The sequence below is a fragment of the Amaranthus tricolor genome, chromosome 1, assembly GCF_026212465.1.
Source record: "Amaranthus tricolor cultivar Red isolate AtriRed21 chromosome 1, ASM2621246v1, whole genome shotgun sequence".
Classification (NCBI taxonomy): Eukaryota; Viridiplantae; Streptophyta; class Magnoliopsida; order Caryophyllales; family Amaranthaceae; genus Amaranthus; species Amaranthus tricolor.
The window spans coordinates 40330904-40353698 of record NC_080047.1 but is presented as its reverse complement, the minus strand read 5'-3'; the positions used below and the strand labels follow the sequence as shown (position 1 = coordinate 40353698).

At 29.9% G+C, this 22795-nt stretch overlaps 2 protein-coding genes across 2 annotated transcripts; one reads left to right on the top strand and one right to left on the bottom strand.

Moving 5' to 3' along the window:
- Nucleotides 1–2345: 2345 nt before the first annotated feature.
- Nucleotides 2346–4932, bottom strand: LOC130814804 (cytochrome P450 76AD1-like). The gene is made up of 2 exons (XM_057681026.1): nt 4068–4932; nt 2346–3035 (listed from the first exon to the last, which is right to left on the bottom strand). The coding sequence occupies exons 1-2, from the start codon at nt 4926–4928 to the stop codon at nt 2448–2450; spliced, it is 1449 nt and encodes a 482-aa protein (XP_057537009.1). The 5' UTR covers nt 4929–4932; the 3' UTR covers nt 2346–2447.
- A 10793-nt stretch (nt 4933–15725) lies between these two features.
- Nucleotides 15726–22548, top strand: LOC130814799 (homogentisate phytyltransferase 1, chloroplastic-like). Its single transcript, XM_057681012.1, has 12 exons — nt 15726–15794; nt 17291–17520; nt 17999–18082; nt 18174–18248; nt 19040–19123; nt 19314–19403; nt 19557–19655; nt 20155–20250; nt 20779–20850; nt 21031–21129; nt 21636–21740; nt 22354–22548. Exons 2-12 carry the CDS (start codon nt 17320–17322, stop codon nt 22393–22395), a joined length of 1047 nt encoding a protein of 348 aa, XP_057536995.1. The 5' UTR covers nt 15726–15794; nt 17291–17319; the 3' UTR covers nt 22396–22548.
- The last annotated feature ends 247 nt before the right edge of the window (nt 22549–22795 follow it).

Here is a 22795-nt window from a genome sequence, read left to right as displayed (position 1 = left end):
TCCTAAACCATAAATTTAACATTTTAAATTTAAGAATAATTTGCAAATAACAGTCTTAAAGTTTAGCACTTTTGTGAATTACAATTTTAATGTTTATTTTTTATGAACTATACTATCAAAGTATCAAAGTTTACAAGTTCAGGCCAAAACACAGAACTCCGACCACTCAACCTAAAATTTCGATCACCAAATTGGTCGAAATTCTGTGTTCTGGCCTAAAGCAGTAAATTTTGATACTTGAGTGGCTGTGATTCGTAAAAAATAAATATTAAGGTTATAATTCGCAAAAATACTAAACTTTAAAACTCTAATTCGCAAATTATTCTAAATTAAACTTAACACCTGCAAATAAAGATCGTAAACTTATTCATATCAAACATACACAATTTTACCGGCGAAATCAATATCCAACCACAATAATTAATAAACTTATAATATTACTTAGAAAAGCCACTGCCACCCACCAACACCCACCCACTACCACCGCCTTGAACCACCACCAAAACCCAAAAGCCCCACCACCAACAAACCCACCTAAAAAAATCCCTCAACCACCAATTTATTATTCAGAAGTCTCGAAAATACAGTTAAAATTAAATTGCCCTTGATACATGTAACTTCTATTTAGAGGTGTTCACAACAAATTCAACGATTTGATATTTATCGGATTTTTTAACCAAATTCGATTTTATCCGACTTTAAAATGAATTTAAAATTATATAAAAATCAATATAAACACAAGACCTAATTTCAAACCGACCTGAAATATCTGACCCGATAACCTAAATGAACATCTCTACTTCTATTATATAAAAGATGACTACCATCCCCCACCATTGTGTAAACCTATGATAATTAATATATTTACTATTTAAACTTTAACAATTCGTATGTATTGATATTATTAAAACAAAATGCAAATATATCTAATCATACTAAATTATTGATAAAAGTATAATCTTACATACACAAATTATAAGACAAATATAATCATACTTAAATAACCAAAAAAATATGGTAATAGTAAATTGATAAAATGTACCTGATAATTTCAGAAACTTTTTTCCCTACGCAACGAAATATTATTAAGGAAAGATAAAAAAATAAATAAATTGAGAAACTTTGTCGATTTGTACTTATTACAGTTGGAATATATTTTATAAATAGAATTTTCCCATACCGCATTCAAATTTGATTTTATAATTCGCTTCAAAATTAGCAACAAAAACGGCTAAAAAAAAATATGTCACCAACACTAGCGACAAATTATCTTTGTCGCTAGTTGGTGATATCCACTTTAATAGCTATTTTTGTCACCATTTTGGCTTCAGAGATTAAAAATGTTAGTCATCAAATTTTCATTCAGAAAAATTACCTAGAATAATCTAATTTTTTCATGATCTTCCTACAATACTTCTACCTATTAATTAATCATGAATAATCCCAATTTTAAAGGGTATTTGCCTAGAGTAAACTTGAATAACCCGATGACCTGCAATAGTAAGTAATTTACCATAAAAGTAAACTAAAAATTAATTTAAAATTAGAGAAAAATTTTGAAAATTTACATAAAAAATCCTACATAATAAAAAATCATAAAATTTTTTAAACATTTTTTTCAACATTTTATTTTAATTTATCTTTTTTTTTAAAAAAACAAATTTGCTATAGCAAGTCTTCTAGTTATCGGGTATACTCTAGGAAAATACCTCTCAAATTTGGGATTATTCGTAGTTAATCAATAAGTGAGATTATTATAGGAAAACTATGAATAGATTAGATTATTCTAGGTAATTTTTCCTTTTTATTTTGTAGTGCTTGTTGGTTGCTTTTGTTGGATTTAGATGTATATACCTTATTTACACAGGTTTTATGCTTTTTTGGATTTAAAGATGTCATTATTTGATGAATATATAAAATATTTCATAGATATAGCTATGTGTAATGTGTCCAATTTTTCTCCATAATCGAGAAATGGAGATAAAGTTTCAAAAACTGCTTTTTCAAGTTAGGTCCTGAATTTAATTGTTACAGGTTTATAATTTTTCACTTTCTTCAGACTACCATCTGAACCCAAAAAAATGTTCCTCTATAACTATTGACTTCATATTGAATAATAGGTGGTATATGATCCGGGTCCGAAGAGGAAAGGCAGACAACAACTCATACTCATATATAAAAAAGAATGCAACTAAAGAATCTCTCGACTCAAGACAAATCCACAGATAAAAACATTAGAAAAAACCTCAATTTTGATCAATAACACAAAAATAACATATAAAATATCTATAAATAAAAACTTGGTAAATGTTGAATAATAGGTATCCAACCTTAATAGCATTTTTATTCACGTAAAACTTAAATTGTCGTTTAATTTGGTACATGAATAATTTTGAGAAGCTAATAATGAATTATTTTATTGTGTAGATAAAAGAGATTAATATTTATCAAAGAGATGGAATGACTCGAAGAGGCTTAAGCTTTAGCAAAGCAATCCCAGACTTTTCTTCCATGTCTATAGTATCCGGACTAATCTTCCAATTGAATGATATTAGAGTTGCCAAGAGTAAATGTGTCATCCTATGAGCTAACGGCAAACCTGGACATATTCTTCTTCCCGATCCAAAGGGTATAAACTCGAAATATCGTCCTTTAAAATCAACTTCACTATCCAAAAATCTTTCAGGAGAAAATAAAAGTGGGTTCGACCATATGGTTGAATCACGACCCATTCCCCATAAGTTTATCAAAATGTTCGAATTTTGTGGCACAAAATAGTTACATAATTCTACATCTTTTATGGTCTTGCGAGGAATTAAAAGAGGAGCTGGCGGATGTAATCGTAGTGTTTCTTTCACAACTGCTTGAAGATATGGTAATTTGGTAATATCTGATTCTTGTATGGGTCTATCTTTGCCAACTACTTCATCTATCTCAATTTGAGCCTTTTTCATTTTTTGTGGATTGTGTAATAATTCGGTCATTGTCCATTCCACTGTGACAGAAGTTGTATGTATTCCACCTGTAAATAAATCCTAAATAACAAGGTAAAAAATAAGTGATAATACATATTGTAATTCAATAAATAATTTTTTGGTTGTTTTAGATTGATAATATTTTACTATACATACCAATTTTATTTGTCATTATTATAGCAAAACTAGTGTATTATGGGAGAACTTTGTTATCATTGACTTTTAAAATCAGCTACTAAAATATATTATTTTAATATATCAAAGAATAATTATTTCTTAATAACTCCCTTGAATATAAGTATTTTCCAAATTAATAAAATAATATATTTTTTAATTGTATTGTTTTAGCTAATCCAAAAATCAATCATTAATTAATTTTATGTCTTGTTGAACTCTAAAACGCTCATTGCTAAAGGACAAAAGTCTAAGTGATGCTTGTATTTGAGAGTAGTTAGATATTTACGTGAAAATAAAAGTCAAACTAAAAAAAGTTATTAGAGTAGAAAATTAATATAATATTATTATTACTAAAGGTAAAAAATAGTTATAAAGTGATACAGAAGAAGAAATAGAAGCATTAAAATAGAAAATAAGATTGATCATATTCCTTTTCTCTCATCTTGCTCGTACCATTATATATTTATATTCATCATCCTTCATCAACATTCAAATTCACATACACTTCCTTTTATTTATATAGTTTGACTTTTATTTCTCTCTTAAATATTTACCCTCAATACAAGTATGCTCTATACAATCCCTCTTGAGGAAACTAAAATTATATGAATATAAATTGTGGCATTGTAGGGTGACATAGGGAGTATTATGCAAACAACTTGTCTTGTATGAGACAAATTCATTATGAGACGGGTCCATATAATTAGCTCATTTCTGTAATTGATCATTTAAAATTGTAAATGATCACTTTAACACACTAAATATACACAGGTCAACTTATTAAAAATGGTCTCATCATAAGTCTATTAGAAGGTCTCATATAAGAATGTGTGTTTAAGAAATTGTGTTAGGGAAAATTACACTAGCTAGACACATGAAATGAAAGATACTATAGTATAAAGTAAAAGTACTTACCATAAGGAAATGTTTGACATCATGAATACTCATTTCTTTATCCTCCAAAAGCTTGAGCAAAGTCCCTAATACATCATCTGTACGATTCATAGGATCCTTCAATAACCTTTCCTTTATAATTTTATCAAAAATTTTCATGATTTTATGAGTAAATTTACAAGTTCTTTTTAATACTCCTTGTAAATCTAAGTGCTTAAGCTTAGGAAATAAATCAGACACATTTGGTGTTAGTGCCTCTTCCATCATATGCAAAATTAGCTCATTAAATTCTTGGGAATTGGTTGAAGTATGGCTACTCAAATCCATGGAAAAAATTGTGTTAGACAACAAGTTTGATACACTAATTGACGCGGCCTTACTAATATCGACTGGTGTACTCAATTCCCTACATTGTCGTACATAATCACCAAGCTCTTGCGCCTTTTTTTGGCGCAATTCTTTGCCACCATCTAGTCGGTGATTTGTGAATAATTGTACGGCTGCAATTTTTCGAAGGTTACGCCATTTTGGGCTTACCGAGAGCCAGATCATAGAATATTTATCATGATCCATGGCTCGGACTGAGTCTGGAACAATTCTATCTGAGAAGGTTATGTCGTGTTTAAGGAACATTTCTTGAGCTATATCTGGGGAAGATATTACTATTGTAGGGACAGACCCGAGTTTTAAAAACATTATTGGACCGTAAGTTTTTGAAAGCTCGGTGAATGTTTGATGAGGCTTGTCCCCAAGCTCAAGTATATTGCCTATGATAGGCCATGGTTTAGGTCCGGGAGGAAGGTTTGATTTTATGTGTGATTTTGAGAAGATAAGGAAGATAGTGATGATCACTATGATGGGTATTAAAAGAATATATTCCATTTGATGATTTAATTAGAGCTTAATGCTTCCTCATCTAGGAGATCTTTTATTTATAGTTGCTCCTTTGGTCTCACTACAATAAAATTAACTTTTAGTCACATTGAAAAATTTATTTTTATTTTTATTAAAAAAATATACTTCTATGTCACTAATTTATATTTTCAATAATTGTTATTTTTATTTTGAATTCTAAAATTGTCAGTATAGCCTATAGTGGTATTTAAGAGAAATGTTACTAGATTCAATGTCATGAAAATTTTTAGTATGTTTATTTATTTTGCAGCTAAATTTTCTAATAAATATCACTAAAACCACTGTATATACCAGTAGAAACTTAAATAGTAATATTTAAATTAAATATTACTAAATATATTTCAATAAAATTGTATTATGTTACAACGTCTCATTCATTTTATATCATTTAGCCGAAAAAATTCTCTTATTGTAAATTTAAATGATGTAAAATAAGTGGAACGAAAAAGTTTTTTAAGGCAACTGGTAAGCTAGCGTGTTGGCTGCGAGGAATATGTTGCATTTTTAATTTCTATAAATAATTACTGGGTTATTATTATAATATTATGCTTAGTGCTTAATTAGGTTCCTAATAAAGTTATAAACGTCTGAACTCTAATTAAATAATTTATGAAAGGAACACGTGGATGTTAGAAAAAGGTGAGCATTTGGGTAGTTAGAAATTAGAATAGTTTGTAGGGCTGAACATGGTTTGGTCTAAACCGTAAACCAAACCGGACCAAATCGTAATTTAAATATTTGGTCTGGTCCACGGTCTAAATGGTCTGGTCTGTTTTTTTTTTTTTAACGGTTTACGGTCCGGTCCCGGTTTTAAAATTTTCAAACCAAACCGGACCGGAAAACCGTATTAAAATCATTTTTTAGGGGATTAGGGCAAGTGGGCAACTACTCGTGAGTGAACTCCTGCTGCTGGCTGCCTCCATCTCCTTTTCCAAAATCGTGAGTCGTAAATTATATTCTACGGCCATAGCCATTTTTGTTCTATTGCTCATCTTTTCTATCTCTCTCCTCTTTCTCTCGCATCTTCATCGTCTTCGTCAAGTAGGATTTCTCTTCGCTCCAGCAATAAACTGTAATTCGATTAGGACTACATTTTGGAAAAATCATATTGTTTTCGGCAATAACTTGAAGAGGAGAAAGCCTGTTTATTAAATCACACCCGTAATTTTCAACATTTCAAACCGGAAAATCGAATTCATTCTGGTAAGTATTTCGTATATAAGGGTTCACGCTTTTTAATGATTAAGCACTTGGTAGACTATGATAATTTTTTGGATTAAGCATGTCAATTTAGATCATCATCTCAGATTTTAGGATTTCAATGTTCAAAGTTGTCCAATTTGCAATTTCCTTCATTTTTATTCAGAAATTTTGATTTTTGTGAATCGAGCTTTGTAAGAAATTTATCTCTATCATTTTATCATTTACCTCATCCTTGTTCTTTTACTTAATAAATTGGGAAGTTTTTTGTTCACTTTACTATCAATTACTACAATAGAATTTAGCTGGCTCTGATAGATTATCTTGCTTGATAATCTGCTTACTTTAGTGAGTCAATGCATATCTGTATGATGATTTACTTTGCATTTTTTTATCCACGAGCAGTGATGAATTTGCCTTGCTAATCGAAACACAAACAAGAACAGGATAGTAAAGAGAGAAGAGAAGAAGAAATAAATCCTTTTTATTCAAAGAATGAAGGATCTCACTCAATAAAAATAAAAAAAAAATTTAAAAAAAACCGTAGACCAGACCAGACCAGACCGTTCTAGAACGGTCTGGTCTGGTCCGGTCTGGTCTCTTGACTGGTCTGGTCTGGTCTAAAAAATTTTTAGACCGGAATTTCTGGTCTGGTCTGATTATTCTGTCAAACCGGACCAGACCGGACCGTGTTCAGCCCTAATAGTTTGACCCAATTTTCCACGTTGATGATTTATGGTAGGGAACGCATCATAGTATAATACAACCAAAATGGCAAATTTATGCCTCTGACATGAATTCGATTTTCACTAGACCTCTTAAGTTTTCACTTAATTCGAAATTAGCCACATTGTGAACGACACGATCCATGGAAGGGAATAAGAATCAATCTATCAAAATTTAAGATCTGTTTGACAAATGACTGATAGCTGGAGCAGTTGACTTAAACTATTAACTATTTTGATCAATAAGTCAAATGTTAAATTAACTGTTAAAGAAAATTTTGGTACTGTTGACTGCTTATTAGGGGTCGTTTGGTAGAAGGGAATGAGAATTGTGAGACTTAGAGGTGAGACTTATGTTGAGACTTTGAGTGAGGTATGAAATTAATAAACATTTGAGTTATCGGTTGTTTGGTAAGGTATGTAATGTTTGATAACCCAATCCCTTACTTTGGGATAATATAATCCGTTAGTTTGATTCCACATCTCATGGAGTGGTAATAGATAAATCACCCATCTTAGCTCAAGTATTTTCATTACATTGTTATACTAAACAACCGTTAACAATAATCTTTATCATTGCACTTATATCTCCTTCTGAGTTTCCTTTTAATGCTCTTCCCACTAGTTATTGTCAAAGAACCAACTCAACCAAAAGCTTAACCTGATGATTGAAGCCCTAGGATATGTTATATACTCTAACATGTCCCCTCACACGAGAGCTCTTTGGGTTAAAAGTGTGGATGCAACATAGGTCTTCCCAAACCTGGTGCGAAATATTCCACTTGAATTTGATGGGTGATTAAGATTCGAACCTGTGACCCCGAACGATGGTTTCTGATACCATGACCTCCTTTGTTTTGTTGATGGCACTCATTCAGCACCTTTTGTCACTATAATCTCTGATAGAACGGAAAAGTCCAACTCTAACTATGTCGCATGGCTTAGGCAAGACCAACTCCTCTTTGGAGCACTCTTTGAAACTCCAACCCCAACCCTTTCCTTCATTCTCTTGTGTCCCAAGCCACTACCTCTCATGCTACATGGGAGAAACTTGCTTAAACATATACTACACCCATAAGAGGTCATATTAAACAACTAAAGGATAAATTGAACAAAGTATCCAAAGGTAATCGATCGATAAACCGATTACGTTAACTCCATCAAAGTTATCAACGAGCCTCTCTTGGCAAACCCGTTTTTGATCATGATAACCTCATTGAGCTTATTCTCAATGGTCTTGACTCCAACTACACAACCCTCAAAGACACCATAAAGGGTCGTGATACCACTATTTCCTTTGAAGAAATTCACGAGAAACTTATAAATTGTTGAAACAAGTAATGTAACACTTAAGAAAACAAAGAATTGAGAGAAAACAAGCTGATATTCATTGATTGCTTTTTTAATGAATGATACAAGGGAGTGAACACCATATATATAGGGAAGTGAAATACAAGAAGGAAGCTACTAACATCCTATACAAAACAAGGCTAACTAACTATGCTGACTAGGCTACTGGACATAACAAACTCCTAACAAACACCTAACAGAATTGCTAATCAGAAGCCTAGCTGCTTGCTGGTCACGTGCATGATTCTTGATATCTTGCTGCTTGATTGACTTAAAAAATAGTTGTAGAAGACCTTCTAACACCTTTTCCCTGGTCAAATAACAGTCTATTTCAATATGTTTGGTCCTATCATGATACACAAGATTCTTTGCTATATGGATGGCTGACATATTGTCACAATGCAAGGTTATAGGCTTGAGATTAGATATGCCAAGATCTCTCAAAAGTCTAACAATACAAACTACTTCTGCAGCAGTAGCAACCATAGCCCTAAACTCTGCTTCAAAACTCGATCTTGACACAATACCTTGTTTCTTAGATCTCCAGGCTATAGGAGAGTTACTTAGCATGAGAATGTAGCCTGTTACAGATCTTCTAGTATCAATGCAAGCCCCCCAATCACTATCAGAGAAGGCCTGCAGTGTTAAGTTGTCAGACCTATTGAGAATGATTCTTTGGCCATAAGTGTTGTGAACATAGTTTAATGTATGCTTTAAAGCTCTCAAGTGGGAGTCTTTTGAGTTTTGCATGAATTGACTAAGAGCCTTTACTACATAAGAAAAATCAGGCCTTGTGTGGGTTAAAAATTTAAGTTTTCCAACAAGGCTTCTATATAGAGTTGGATTATCAAGAAGAGAGCCCTCATGTGCTGAAAGTTTCAAATTGGCTGGTAGGGGATTAACAATAAGCCTGAAGCTATCAAAACTAAATTCTAACAATAGCTCTTTAGTAAACTTGTTTTGATGAAGGATTATGCTATTCTCAGTGTATGCCACTTCAATACCTAAGAAGTAGTGAAGCCTTCCTAGGTCCTTAGTGCTAAAGACACTGTGTAAATAGGTTTTGAGAGTTTTTATCTCATGTGTATCATTGCCAGTAAGTAGTATATCATTTACATATATGGCAAGAAAGGTTATATAAGTATCTCTTTTCTTTATGAAAAGAGAATAATCATTCTTGGATTGTTGGTAACCTTTGTTGATTAGTTCTTGAGTCAACTTGGCAAACCATTACCTTGATGTCTGCTTTAGACCATATAAAGACTTATGAAATCTACAAACATGATTGTTAGGATTAGGATAACCAGGGGGAAATTGCATGTAAACTTCATCTCTTAAGTCTCCATGTAAAAAGGCATTGTTTACATCTAATTGGTTTATTATCCATCCTTTGTGTGATGATACAGCAGTAAGGCACCTTATGGTATTCATTTTAACAACTGGAGAGAATGTCTCCTCATAATCTATCCCAAACTTTTTGTTGTAACTTTTGGCTTCTAACCTAGCCTTATATCTCTCTAGTGTTCCATTGGCCTTTAAGTTGACCTTAAAAACCCATTTTGATCCTATTGCCTTTTTACCATGGGGAAGAGGAACAACTTTTCAAGTTTTGTTTTTCTCTAAAGCTTCAAGTTCTTGGTCTATGGCTGTTTTCCACAAAGGGTTAGCTAAGGCTTCTATGAGGCTTTTAGGTTCTGAATATATGGTTTGTTCTAAAATAGTAGAGAAGGCAGAATGTCTTTTGCACTCTACTAGACCACACCAATGGTTCCCAATAAAACTACTACATTGGTAGTTATCCAAATATGCTGGTCTTTTGTGATCTCTGAGAGATCTTCTAAGTACATGGGAATAAGGAGTATCATCATGTGATGCACTATCTTCACAACCATCAGTCACTTGATCAATTAGAGCAGCAGTCTTCTGATCAAGTTTATTAAAGGGATCAGGATTGATGTTATGATGAGTAGGGTAGGTATCAAAATCATCCAAATTCTCAAAGGATGTTGGTAGAAAAAATTGCTTTAAAACATTATTTTTGTCATTATTGCAATGAAAAGGGAAAAAGTGTTCATAGAACACAACATCTTTAGAAACTGAAACAACTTTGGTTTCATGATTATACACTTTATAGCCCTTTTGGCTAGTTGAATAACCAATGAGGACACACTTCTGTGCTCTTGGTAAAAAATTGTGTCTATCCCTTTTTAGGGTGCTCACAAAGCAAAGACATTCAAAGATTCTTAAATGTGAATAATTTGGCTTATAGCCAAATAGTAGTTCATAAGGTGTTTTCCCTTTGAGAACTTGTAAGGGCATTCTGTTTATTAGATGAATTGAGCATTGAACACAATCTCCCCAAAAACTAAGAGGGAGATTGGCATGAAAAAGGAGAGATCTGGCAGTCTCTAGGATATATTTGTGCTTCCTCTCCACTACACCATTCTGTTGTGGTGTGTCAGTACAACTGGTTTGAAGTTTAATTCTTTTTTGCACATAAAATTAGAGTGCATTCCTCTTAGTTAAGTCAGGTGTGTTATCAGTTCTAACACCTTTAACTTTAGAATTCAACTGATTTTCAATATAGGTCACAAAATTCTTAAAGACATCTGTAAATTCAGATTTTTGTTTAATAAGGAAAATCCAACACATTTTTCTAAAATCATCAACAATAGTGACAAACATGGAAAAATTTGTTCTTGTTTTATTTCTAAAGGGACCCCATACATCAATATGCAAAAGCTTTAGGGGCGTTTGTGATTTACAAGAAGACTTAGGATATACATTCCTAGTCTGTTTACCTAAGGGGCATATTGTGTAGAAACATATGAGGTTTGACTAAGTTCTCACTTATTTCAAGAAACAAAAACTTCAGTCTATTGATGGGTAGGTGGCCCATCCTGAGATGCCATAACTTGGCCTTATGAAGAACTGATTTGGATGTTGTCTGAGTACAACATTCTATGGTGACACTTGCATTGGTGTGAGGTCTGTTGTCCTCAACGATGTGGAGACCAGACTTGAGCTTACCAAGCAGGTGAATTCTCTTCTTCAAGGTTTTCTGAAGGTAGCATTTGTTAGTGTCAAAGACAACTAAGCCATGCATATCAGAAATAACTTTGCTAACAGCAATAAGATTAAACCTGAACTGAGGCACATATAAAACATTATGAAGAACAACACCATTATTCAATTTGACCTGCCCTATATATTTGATGGGTATATTTCCCCCATTTGGTATAGTAATGGAGTGACTCCTATCTTAAATTAATTCATAAGAAAGGAATTAAGCAAGTTCATTGCACATGTGGTCTGATGCATCACGATCAATTATCCACTCATCATCTTGAAGGGTAGTTAAACAAAACATACCTGTTAGATGGGATGTATTAGTATAAGTGTTGGTGGATTTGTTGTTTCTTGCTTGTTCAACATCTCAAGAATTTGTTGATGCTGTGCAGGAGTAAAGGTAGGAGTCACAGTGGCTTCCTCAACAGTTGTAGGATTGGCATTGAATCTGTCTTTCTTCCAAGTATTGCCTTTAAAATTTGCTGGGTACCCTATCAATTTTCAGCATCTTTCTTTAGTGTGCCCACTGATTTTGCAGTGGTCACAGTAGAACAATGTTCTTTTATTCCTATTGCCTTCAGATTGATTCTTTCCCTTTTCTTAGAACTTTCTCTTTTCCACTTTGCAAGCAAGAGAATCATTTGGTTCATTATTTCTTGCACTAAACTCTAAATGCTTTTCTTCTTAAAGTAGGATGCTATATGCTTGTGCATAAGTGGAAAGTTCTTGCATCATTAACATATTTGATCTGAATTGACTGTATTTTTTTTATCCAATCTCATCAAAAAACTGATAACCCTATTATTTTGTTGCATCTTGAAGCTTTTCTTGGCAATGTCACACACACAAGTGACAACTGTTGCACAAGAGCAAGTAGGGAAGGGGTTTAATCCATCAAGTTTATACTATTGGGTTTTAATTCTGGTGAAAAAATCAGAGATGCTCATTCTTGGTGTTTGAACAAGATTATTCAACTCTTCTTGAAGAGAAAAAAGTTGTGCATTGGAACTTTGTCCATATCTCTCTTGTAACTCATCCCATATCTCCTTGGCTGTCTTATAAGACAAGATACTCTTAGCAATGGAATCCTATAACACAGCAATAATCCATCTCATGATGACATTGTTAACCCTATTCCATGCCTTCCTAGCAGCCACATTGTTGGTTGGTCTAGGAAGAAAACCATCAACAAATGCCAATTTGTTTTTCCCAACAAGGGCAATTGTCATGACCCTCTTCCAATCAATAAAACCAGACCCAGAGAATACAATGTTTATGAGTTTTTGCCTTCAATCAGAAGGGTGTAAGTAGTAGGTAGAACTGGGATTTATGGTAAGATAAGAGGAGGATGAGCCATTTTGACTGTTGTTGCTACTGTGATTCACCATGATGAAGAAAGAGAACAAGTACAAGAATCTTGGTATAATGGAACAACAAGAAGAAGAGGGAATGATTAGGAAGAAGGAACGACTATATTAGATTTGATTTAGTGACTCTGATACCATGTTGAAACAAGCAATTTACGCTTAAGAAAACAAATAATTGAGAGAAAACAAGCTGATATTTATTAATTGCTTTTTTAATGAATGATACAAGGGAGTGAACAACATATATATATATATATATATATATATATATATATATATATATATATATATATATATATATATATATATATATATATATATATATATATATATATATATATATATATATATATATATATATATATATATATATATATATATATATATATATATATATATATATATATATATGGGGAAGTGAAATACAAGAAGGAACCTACTAACATCCTGTACAAAGCAAGGTTAACTAAGTATGCTGACTAGGCCACTGGACGTAACAAACTCCTACCAAACACCTAACAGAATTGCTAATCAAAGCCTAGCTGCTTGCTGGTCACGTGCATGATTCTTGATATCTTGCTGCTTGCTTGACTTACTGCTGGTGCACATCCGATATATCCAACAGCTTGCTTGACTTACTGCTGGTGCACATCCAGTATATCCAACATAAATCGTGAGCTTACTATCCAACAAGAGCAAGAAGCTGCTAGTGTACTCTCCTAATAACGAAGTTTGTTGGTTACACCAATTCTTGTGAACACCGTTACTTTACTAAACCAGAACAAAAATCACAAAACTTATAAGCTGATGGTTGAAGTATGATATATTCATATATCATACACCCCCTAAGTGTTTAAAGCATTTTGACTCCGTTCATATTTTCTTATTTTATTATAGAAATTGTTCAGTTGATTGAAAAAAAAATCAATTATTTAATAATTGTATTTGATTGTACTTATCAAATAAAAATACTTGTTAATTTTGTAAATTTAAAAATTGATCCAAGAAAAAAAATAGCGCCTACCAAAGTGTACACCGTTACTTTAATTTTGTAAATTTAATTTTCTTTATACCAAATCTTTTGTATATTCTTTCACATATGTGTGAAAGGTCAATGAGATTAGTGATTACTGATAACAACTTTTGTTATTTAGTATGTAAAATCTTTGGAGACACAATTCTTAGATTTTTCAAACTTCAAATTTTTATTTTTAAATTAACGGAAGAATGTTATAATCGGAATCATAATGGTCAATTCAAAGATTATGTTTTCCTTTTAATCATTATATAAAGTGGTTAATTCTCACATTTTAAAGAAAAAAAATTATAACAAAATCACAAATTTTTTAATATGATGGTTTTATGTTGAGAACTCTCTTTAATGAATTGACTCAATATACAGTGTGATTACTTATTAAAATGATAATTTTATAGTCTTAAGGTGATCGCTTACAATCTTATAAAAGTGATTATTTAGAAAAAATAAGTTAATTATATAACCTCGTTTCATGAGGAAACGGTCTCATACAAGACTTGTTGTAACAAGTACAATTTAATTTTTATTAGCATCATAGCATGTATAAAGACTCGAATAAAAGACCTTAAATTTCATTTCTACTATGTTTGCTATTAAACTTTACTTAAATTTGTGATATTTAATCATTTCTTATGCAATATTTTAAAATTAATAGGGGAGTTAAGAATATTCATATGGAAGAAAAATAAAGTATTCATTAAATTCAAAGTAATATTATAAAAAATATATACTAAAACGAATCATTTAACAATCTCACTTGAAGATATTTTACTAGTTGAATTGATTTCCATATACTCATATATGTAATTTGATAGAAAAAAAACGTGGCGGATTAGTTGGTGATGGACCGGCCAACATATATCAATACTCCTATTTAATAGTGTCGATGACGTTAGCTAATTTGTCCGCAGTAGGCCAATTAAGACCACGAGTGTGTATAGTATATGTAATTGTATATTGTAATCGAGTTTATACATGTGATTCATTACAAATCATAATTCTTAAAGAGTTTGTTTAAATCGTTTAGATATATTATATCAACTTTGTATAAACTTTTACTAGGAAATATTATTATACAGTTCTAATAGTTGTATATAATAAATTTAAATTTTTAATATAATTTAATATTATACTTATTTTGAAAATATAAGATTCTTTATCATACTTTATTTTGTTTATCTTTTAATCTTTTATAAGAAGTTAAAAATAAATTGATTATAAAAAGTGTTTGTTAGTTTTTATGTACAGTCTTTATAGCAAACCTCTAACCTGAAAATATCATTATATATTTTTTTCATTATGCATAATTGAAGATTTATAATTTCGACCACTAAATGGTCGGAATCTTGTAATTTGGCCTGAACATAGTGGACATTAATACTTTGATGGATGTGATCTAAAAAACATTTGTTGTAAATAACAAAGAAACTATAAAGATTTTAATTTAGGAAAAATTACCTAGAATAATCCTATCTTTTTATGATTTTCCTACGATAATTCCACCTATCGATTAATCATGATTAATCCAAACTTTGGAGGGGTATTTTCCTAAAGTGAACCCGATAACCTAATGACTTGCTATAACAAGTTTTATTTTAAAAAATGATAAATTAAAATAAAATGTTGAAAAAAATTCTGATTTTTTTAACCATTCAAAATTTTTTATGTAAATTTTCAATATTCTTTTTAATTTTATATTAATTTTATATTTTCTTTTTTGGTGAATTACCTAATATAGCAGGTTATCAGGTTACCCAAGTTTACTCTAGGAAAATACCCTTTAAAATTGGAATTATTCCTGGTTAATTAATAGATAAAATTATTGTAAGAAAGTTAGAAAAATGTTGGATTATTCTAGGTAATTTTTCCTTTAATTTATTATATTTATATTTTTTACAAAATAATGATGGCATGCAAGACTAGTGTTGAATAAACAAATACTGCATGTTGTTTCCTTGCATTGTAATAGCTAGCTATATATACATCTTGCGAGACTAAAACTTTATTCATACTTTTTCTCATATTCCGATTGGCTTAAACAAAGATATATATAATCTTATCTCTATTAATTTCTAATCAACCACCTGTAAGTTTTATCTAATCTTCTGTTACCTTTGGTTTTTATTTTCAATTCCTCTACAATATAACATGATGAATCAATTATATACCTCTTGCATATATATTTTTATTCTGTGCATTGGCTCTAATATATACTTCATATTACTAGTAGAATTAGTTAAATTTGTTGCTATTTATTTGCTGTTTAAATTCCAAATATCGCAAAAAAAAAAAAAAAAAAAATTAATGCTATTGTTTTAATAAATTCACAGCAAATTATTTTTTTTTCTGTTTTTTTAAGTAACCACATCAAAAAATCTAATCCTACACGACATATTTCATTTGGCCTAATCCCTCACAAATCAAAATTCAGCTTCATTAGTGAAGTGTGAATTGGATTATTCATTCTTTTCTTCCTTCTCTTTATTCCTTTCTAACCTCTTAGCATTTCTATACTTTAAATAATTTCAGTAGAAATAATTTCAGCAAGTTGAGGTAGATTAAATAATTTCTGCTGTTATTAGGATTCAATTTTCTTCCTACCTCAATAGCCGTTGCAAAAAATCATTCCAATTTTTGTAATCACGATGAAAGTATACTGAATTATCAAAGATGAAACGTGTTTTTGTATATGAACACGTTGTCAATTATAAATGAATGAGTTTGTTCCTAGATTTATGTATACTTATTCTGATATTTAGTGTGGTTGTTGCTCAATTAGATGTTTGAAGTTAGTCTTTTAGTTATTCAACCACGGGATCATGACTGTTATTGCTTTTTGTTGTGGTAGTATAAGGAAAAAAGATCATTATTTGTTGTTGTTTATAACTTATAAAAAAACACAATTTTCGAGTTTTTGTTGTGATTTTTTTAAAATGTAACAAATAAACAATTTTACTTGCCGTAATTCGTTAGATAACAACAAATGTTTTTGGTTATTTGCTGCCCTTTTATTTGCCACAATTTTAAAATAAGCAGCAAATAAGCTTATTTCTACAACAGCAAATAACATTAATTGTACTAGTGTATGCAACCAAAGGCTCACTACACCTCAAATATACAATCTAATGTATTTTTAACCTAAGTTATATTATTAGTTTATAATATTCCGCTATTTTAAGGGCGTAATTTTTCATTTAATTTAAAAGTAATATTTTTACTTAGAAAGTAACACGTGCAAATCTTTAAAATTAATGACGATTTAATACCTTGATAGTGTTTTAATTGTTGAGTTTGGGTTATTAGCTAGTGGGTATCATTTGATATTTTTTTTTCTTTTTCATTGATATTAATTGAATCTAGGTACATAAGTAGTATTATTCTTAATTTGTTATTTTTTGTTCGTTAATTAGATTAGTTGAGTAAATCAAGACTTAGTTTAATTGAAATAAATTAGTAGTTTATCGTAGTCACTTTAAAAATAAATATGCACATTCGTACTTAAAAACAGATATCTAAACTTTACTTAAGACCCAATAAAATATTAAAATAATTATTTAATATATATTTTGAATGTTGTTTTAGCAAAGCAGCAGAGAAATTAAGTGGAGATTATGGAGAACACAAAATATGAAACTTTAAAGTTAACTCAAGTAGAGAGTCAAATAAGCCGAAGGGTTAATGGAAAGACGGTGCATGCAAGCAAAATTGAAGCTGAAACAAAAGTAAATGTAGCAAAAACAAGAGTCAAATCTTTTTCACAAGCTCTTAATGCATTCTATAAATTCACTCGTCCTTATTCCATCTATGCAACGGTAACTTTTTAATTTTAAGCTTAATTTTTTTTTAATTAATCATCATTAACGTATCGGTGAGACATTTAATCCTACTTAACTCTTTTCGGGCAGTTTTCACTCTTTAAATATATCTATGTATTTTTTCTATTTGTAATAAAACAAAAATAAAATAACACTATTGTATTGAATTAACTTAAAAAGTATATAAAATTAAAAGTATTACTCCTATATTGTTATGGTGTAAAACAAAATTATCAACCAGACTAACTCATGATTTTCTCGCAATAATTGTAAATTATATTTTGATTTTCTAACTTATGCTTCTAGTGTATAGATTCAGAGTTTAGACAATAAATAATCAGATATTTTCTAACTTAAGTATATGTAATAATTTAAAAAAAATATAATTTAAAAATAATTACCAATTTTATTATCTAAACCTTGCAACTAATGTTTAATGAATCAAATAAAACTAATAACAACTTGTTCGTGGTAGATTGCTTTTTTAATATCAACGTCATTGCTTGCGGTAGAGAATCTCTCGGATTTTAGTCCATTATTTTTTGTCAGAGTTGTTGAGGTAATTTCCGGTATATTTACATTTTAATTAAAAAATATTTTGCTTCAAACTGATTTAATTATTTGCTAATATATGTAATTTATTATGATAGGGAATTATAGTTATAATATTGTGCGTAATTTATGCCGTTGGTATAAATCAAATTTGCGACATGGAGATTGATAAGGTGTGTTTTTTTAGTTAATCTTGTCTCTTATTGACTTCTAATGAATTAAAACTTTTCATGAACATTCAACTTGATCCACATTTCCTAAGTGATATTTTAATTTGGAGGCTTTTTAAAAATAATTATATTTCTTCAAGTGAATTTTTGACATTTTCTCTTTGTTTAGCAACTCCCAACTGCTAAAACTTGAATCGACACAAAAAATCGCCGACAATAAACTAAAAAATGAGATATATATACCATTTTAAATTTTATATTTTTATAAATTCTTTCGTCAAACAATTTCACTATCTCCTCCGTTTTTAGGCTATTTTAACTTAAAGAAATCATCTCATAAAATACACAATTCAACAAAATTACATAATAATAATACCCAGCTTAAAGACTATAACCTAGAAAATGTAACTCATTGTTTCATTTGAGAAGCTATATTTAATCACGAGAAAATAATAACTTTCTTCACAAAAGTTTTTAAGTATTTTGCGTTTCCATTACTCTTTTTCAGTTTTCTTTCACACGCACTTACCATTAATTTTTCATGAGTCTTTTCTATATTTCTGCTCTTTTCCGTACCGTATTATACTTCTAATTTTTTGGTCCTGGGTGGTGGCACTTCTCGCCCACCCTTAGGGCCGACCCTGTTACTTACTCTGTTACTTAATGATTTATTTCAATGTGCTATTTTTGATCGTTTTATTTGTTATTTTACTAAAAAATCTTTATACTTATATTACAAATTATGGACTTTAATTTTAGACATAATTAAGTTATTGCATACTTTATTGAAACAGATTAACAAGCCATATCTGCCATTGGCCTCCGGTGAATTATCTATTACAAACGGGATTCTGATATCTACAACCAGTGCTGTTATGGTAACAATTTTTTCCTTGGTTTTTTGTGAATAAATAATAAAATTTAATTTTTTTGAATTTATAAGAAATTTAATAAAATTTATAATACTAGCTAGTCAATGAAATCAATATACTTAAAAGCTTATTATTATAAAATAAACGTTATCCTTTATAATTTGCTAAATTGATCAAATAATATTTGTGGCTACAGAGTTTGTTACTCGCATGGAGATCAGGATCGCCATACTTATTATGGATTGCTGTAGTCTACATTGTTGCAGGGTTTGGATACTCAGTTGATGTAAGACACTTATTTCAACTTCTACTTAATTATTTTTATTGTTTTATCACTTTTATATTTATTTATTTTTTTTACTTTTTTTGATTTTCATGTGATTTGTAATTGAAGTTATTTTTTAAAAAAATTTCATGATTTAAAATCTAATGATTACAGCTTCCAATGTTGAGATGGAAGAAATATTCTTTTGTTGCAACATTGTCTTTTGTCGTAGCTCGCGCAACAGTGCAAACTGTATTCTATTTGCACATACAGGTATCTCTCAACCCTTTTATTGCGTAAGGATTTCTTATATATTCTCTTTTATTTCGAAATACTTATGATAATTAATAGTAATATATTATGTAAATATATATTATTTTATCAGTTGCAAATATAATATAATGGAGGATGTATACATTCTATAAATCTACCTATTTCAAAAAAAGTGCTATAGTAATGATTGTAATTAGAAATATTTGTATCTTGTAATATACCACTATAATATCACTGTTATCAGCAATCTCAATAAAATAATAGGAGGTATACTAGGTTAATATTCTCTCAACCAATTCCAAATGCATACTTGGAGCTTTCTCTTCAATCGCTAACAATTTAATTAATTTTCATAATCAAGTCTTATATCTTGGTAAACCAAGTCATCGATAATTGTAACAGTAAAAAAAAATTTATATTGTTAGACAATATTCTAATGGTTATGGTTGTTTTATAATTCTATATTAGGGTAACAATAAACGCCATTTTCTGTTGGTAGGTTTTCTTCTTTGGACGACCAATTATCTTCTCAAATACTTTTACTTTCGGGATTATGATTATAGGTTTCTTTTCCGTTGTAACTGGACTATTTAAGGTAAGTGTTGTGTTGCTACACAATTAATTTATGGTAATTTTGTTGAACATAATTAATTTTTCTCATTGAATTATTGATTTTTATTACTTGTTCATCAAAACTTACATCATTTATTAAAAAACTTACTTTTACGGAATAATATTCTTTTAAATATATTTAGAATCGAAAACCTCTTTAATTACTTCACAAAAGTATATATCTTTGAAAAATGTACTTAACATATGTCTTTTTTCCCTTTTTGAAATACGGACATATATAATTTTTGTTGGTGATTTAATGGTAAACGATTTTTTGATCATATGGAGTTAAAGGTTCGAGTTTTCTTAGCATATGTTTTGTTTCTCTTGTAAAAAAAACTCAAAATTCAAGCCTATTTGATATATTATAAGATACGATGTTATATAATAAATTTAATAAAATATATATTTATAAGAATTTAATATTAAATTAGAGATTATATGCCCGTGCATGTAAATATCAATATAATATAACGATTGTTGATTTAAAATCATTCTAAAATTTATACAGGATATACCCGATATTGAAGGAGATAGGAGGAACGGAATCAAAACTCTAGCGGTTAAATTGGGCGACAAAAAGGTTTATTTTAGAAACTTCATTAACTAATTTAAATCTTTTTTATCTAATTTAATTTTATCTGATTCAATAAAAAATAAGTTAAAAGATAAAATGCAGCTAAATTGGTTACCACTTTTAAAATCAATGACTGAAATTCCTCGTCCATTTGACTTTGACTGATGTAATGTACTGGTGTTGTAGATGTTTCAACTCTGTGTATGCCTACTTGAAGTAGCTTTCATTTTTGGAATTCTAGTGGGAGGAAAACAAGCTTCAACAACTTGGAGCAGATGCACTATGGTGAAACTGTCTTCTTCCTTATTTTTAAACTATATTTTTCTATTTTTTATCCCAATGTATTAAGTGACATTCATTCAGATTGTAATTTGGGAGGGTTAGATGTTGACAATCTTATTGGTATTAATGACAGAAGTGACTGTTTTCTATTGACCTTTGGTTGCAAAATTATGTAGCAAATGTTATGTGCAACTTCACATAGATAAAAAAGTTCAAATGATTTAATGAGTCATGTTACTTTTAGTAATTGTTGATAGTCTTTGGCTCAGGCGCGATGTGAAACTAACCCTTTACATGAGGTATTATTTGTCTGCTACCCTCCTCCTCGAACCTTGACTTATACGAGATATATTAAATTGATGATTCTGACTCTGTTGATGACTTTGTGATAGTTTTTAGTTATTTTATGTGTTTATATAATTAGGGGTGTGAATTAAATAATATTTTTTAGAAAAAATTTATATAATAATTATTTTATATATATTTCATATTGGAATCTTGTTTTGTAGGTCGTAGGACATTCAATATTGGGCATATATGTTTGGTACCGTGCCAAAAGCATTGACATACGTAGCAGTGTTGCCGCTGAGTCCTTTTATATGTTACTCTGGCAAGTAAGTGGCTTTTTAAATGAATAATCTCCTAATAACATTTATTAATCTTTTAATGTATGTTTTAAGTATGGAGAAAAATTAAATATGGAGAAAATTGAGAAAAATTAAGATTAAACCAAAATAAAAAATACTCTAACTTCAATGAAACAAAGAGAGTAATTACTACGATCAACTAAAGTAATGAGTTTTTTTTGTCTTTTTAAAGTATTTTGAAATTACTTTATTAAAGTTGTCATTATCATTATCATACCTAGTGTATCTCGCTCATAGACAACTATGGTCAGGGTCTGGGGAGGGAAGATAGACGGTAACTCATACCCTATAGGAGAGTGCAGTCAAAGAGTCTCTCGGTTCAATAAGGGTCTTCAAAGAGATAAGAACCTACAACTATCCGAAAGCCTACAACTTACACCCACGTTAACCATGAATAGTAATCATGGTAACTAAATATACACAACAAATAGAACACATACAAATAACGACACAAAATTTTAAAATTATAACAGAGCCTTTAAAATGATTATGATGAATTAGTATATTATATAATCAATATCTAAGATATAAATTATAATGTGTACCAATTATTAAGAATGAAATTTCTACTCTTTTTCAGGTTATGAGCGTGGAATACTTGTTGATACCACTTTTAAGATAATTTACTGCAGCTGTGATTCTGTGAAGATTATGCCAACGTAGTTTTTCATTTTTGTTATGGATAATTTCATTTTATATTAAGAAAGAAAAAATAATTCCAAGGTAATATCAATATCAATGTATCAAAGTAGCTTACCTTGAAGGACATAAGTGTATACCGATAAAAATGCTTTTTGTTTCTCTTTTATTTATACTTAATATCTCAAATTGTGAAAACTAATATTTTCTCTAATTCAGCCTACTTGTCTCATTTACCTTTTTTATATTTATCGAGATAATATTTTAATACTTAATATTTTTAATTGTGTAGAATTAAAAATTATAAAAAATTGATATTAATAATCTTTATATTATTGCATTGAAACAACCAAAGCACTAGTGGGTCATTGGATAGAGCATTG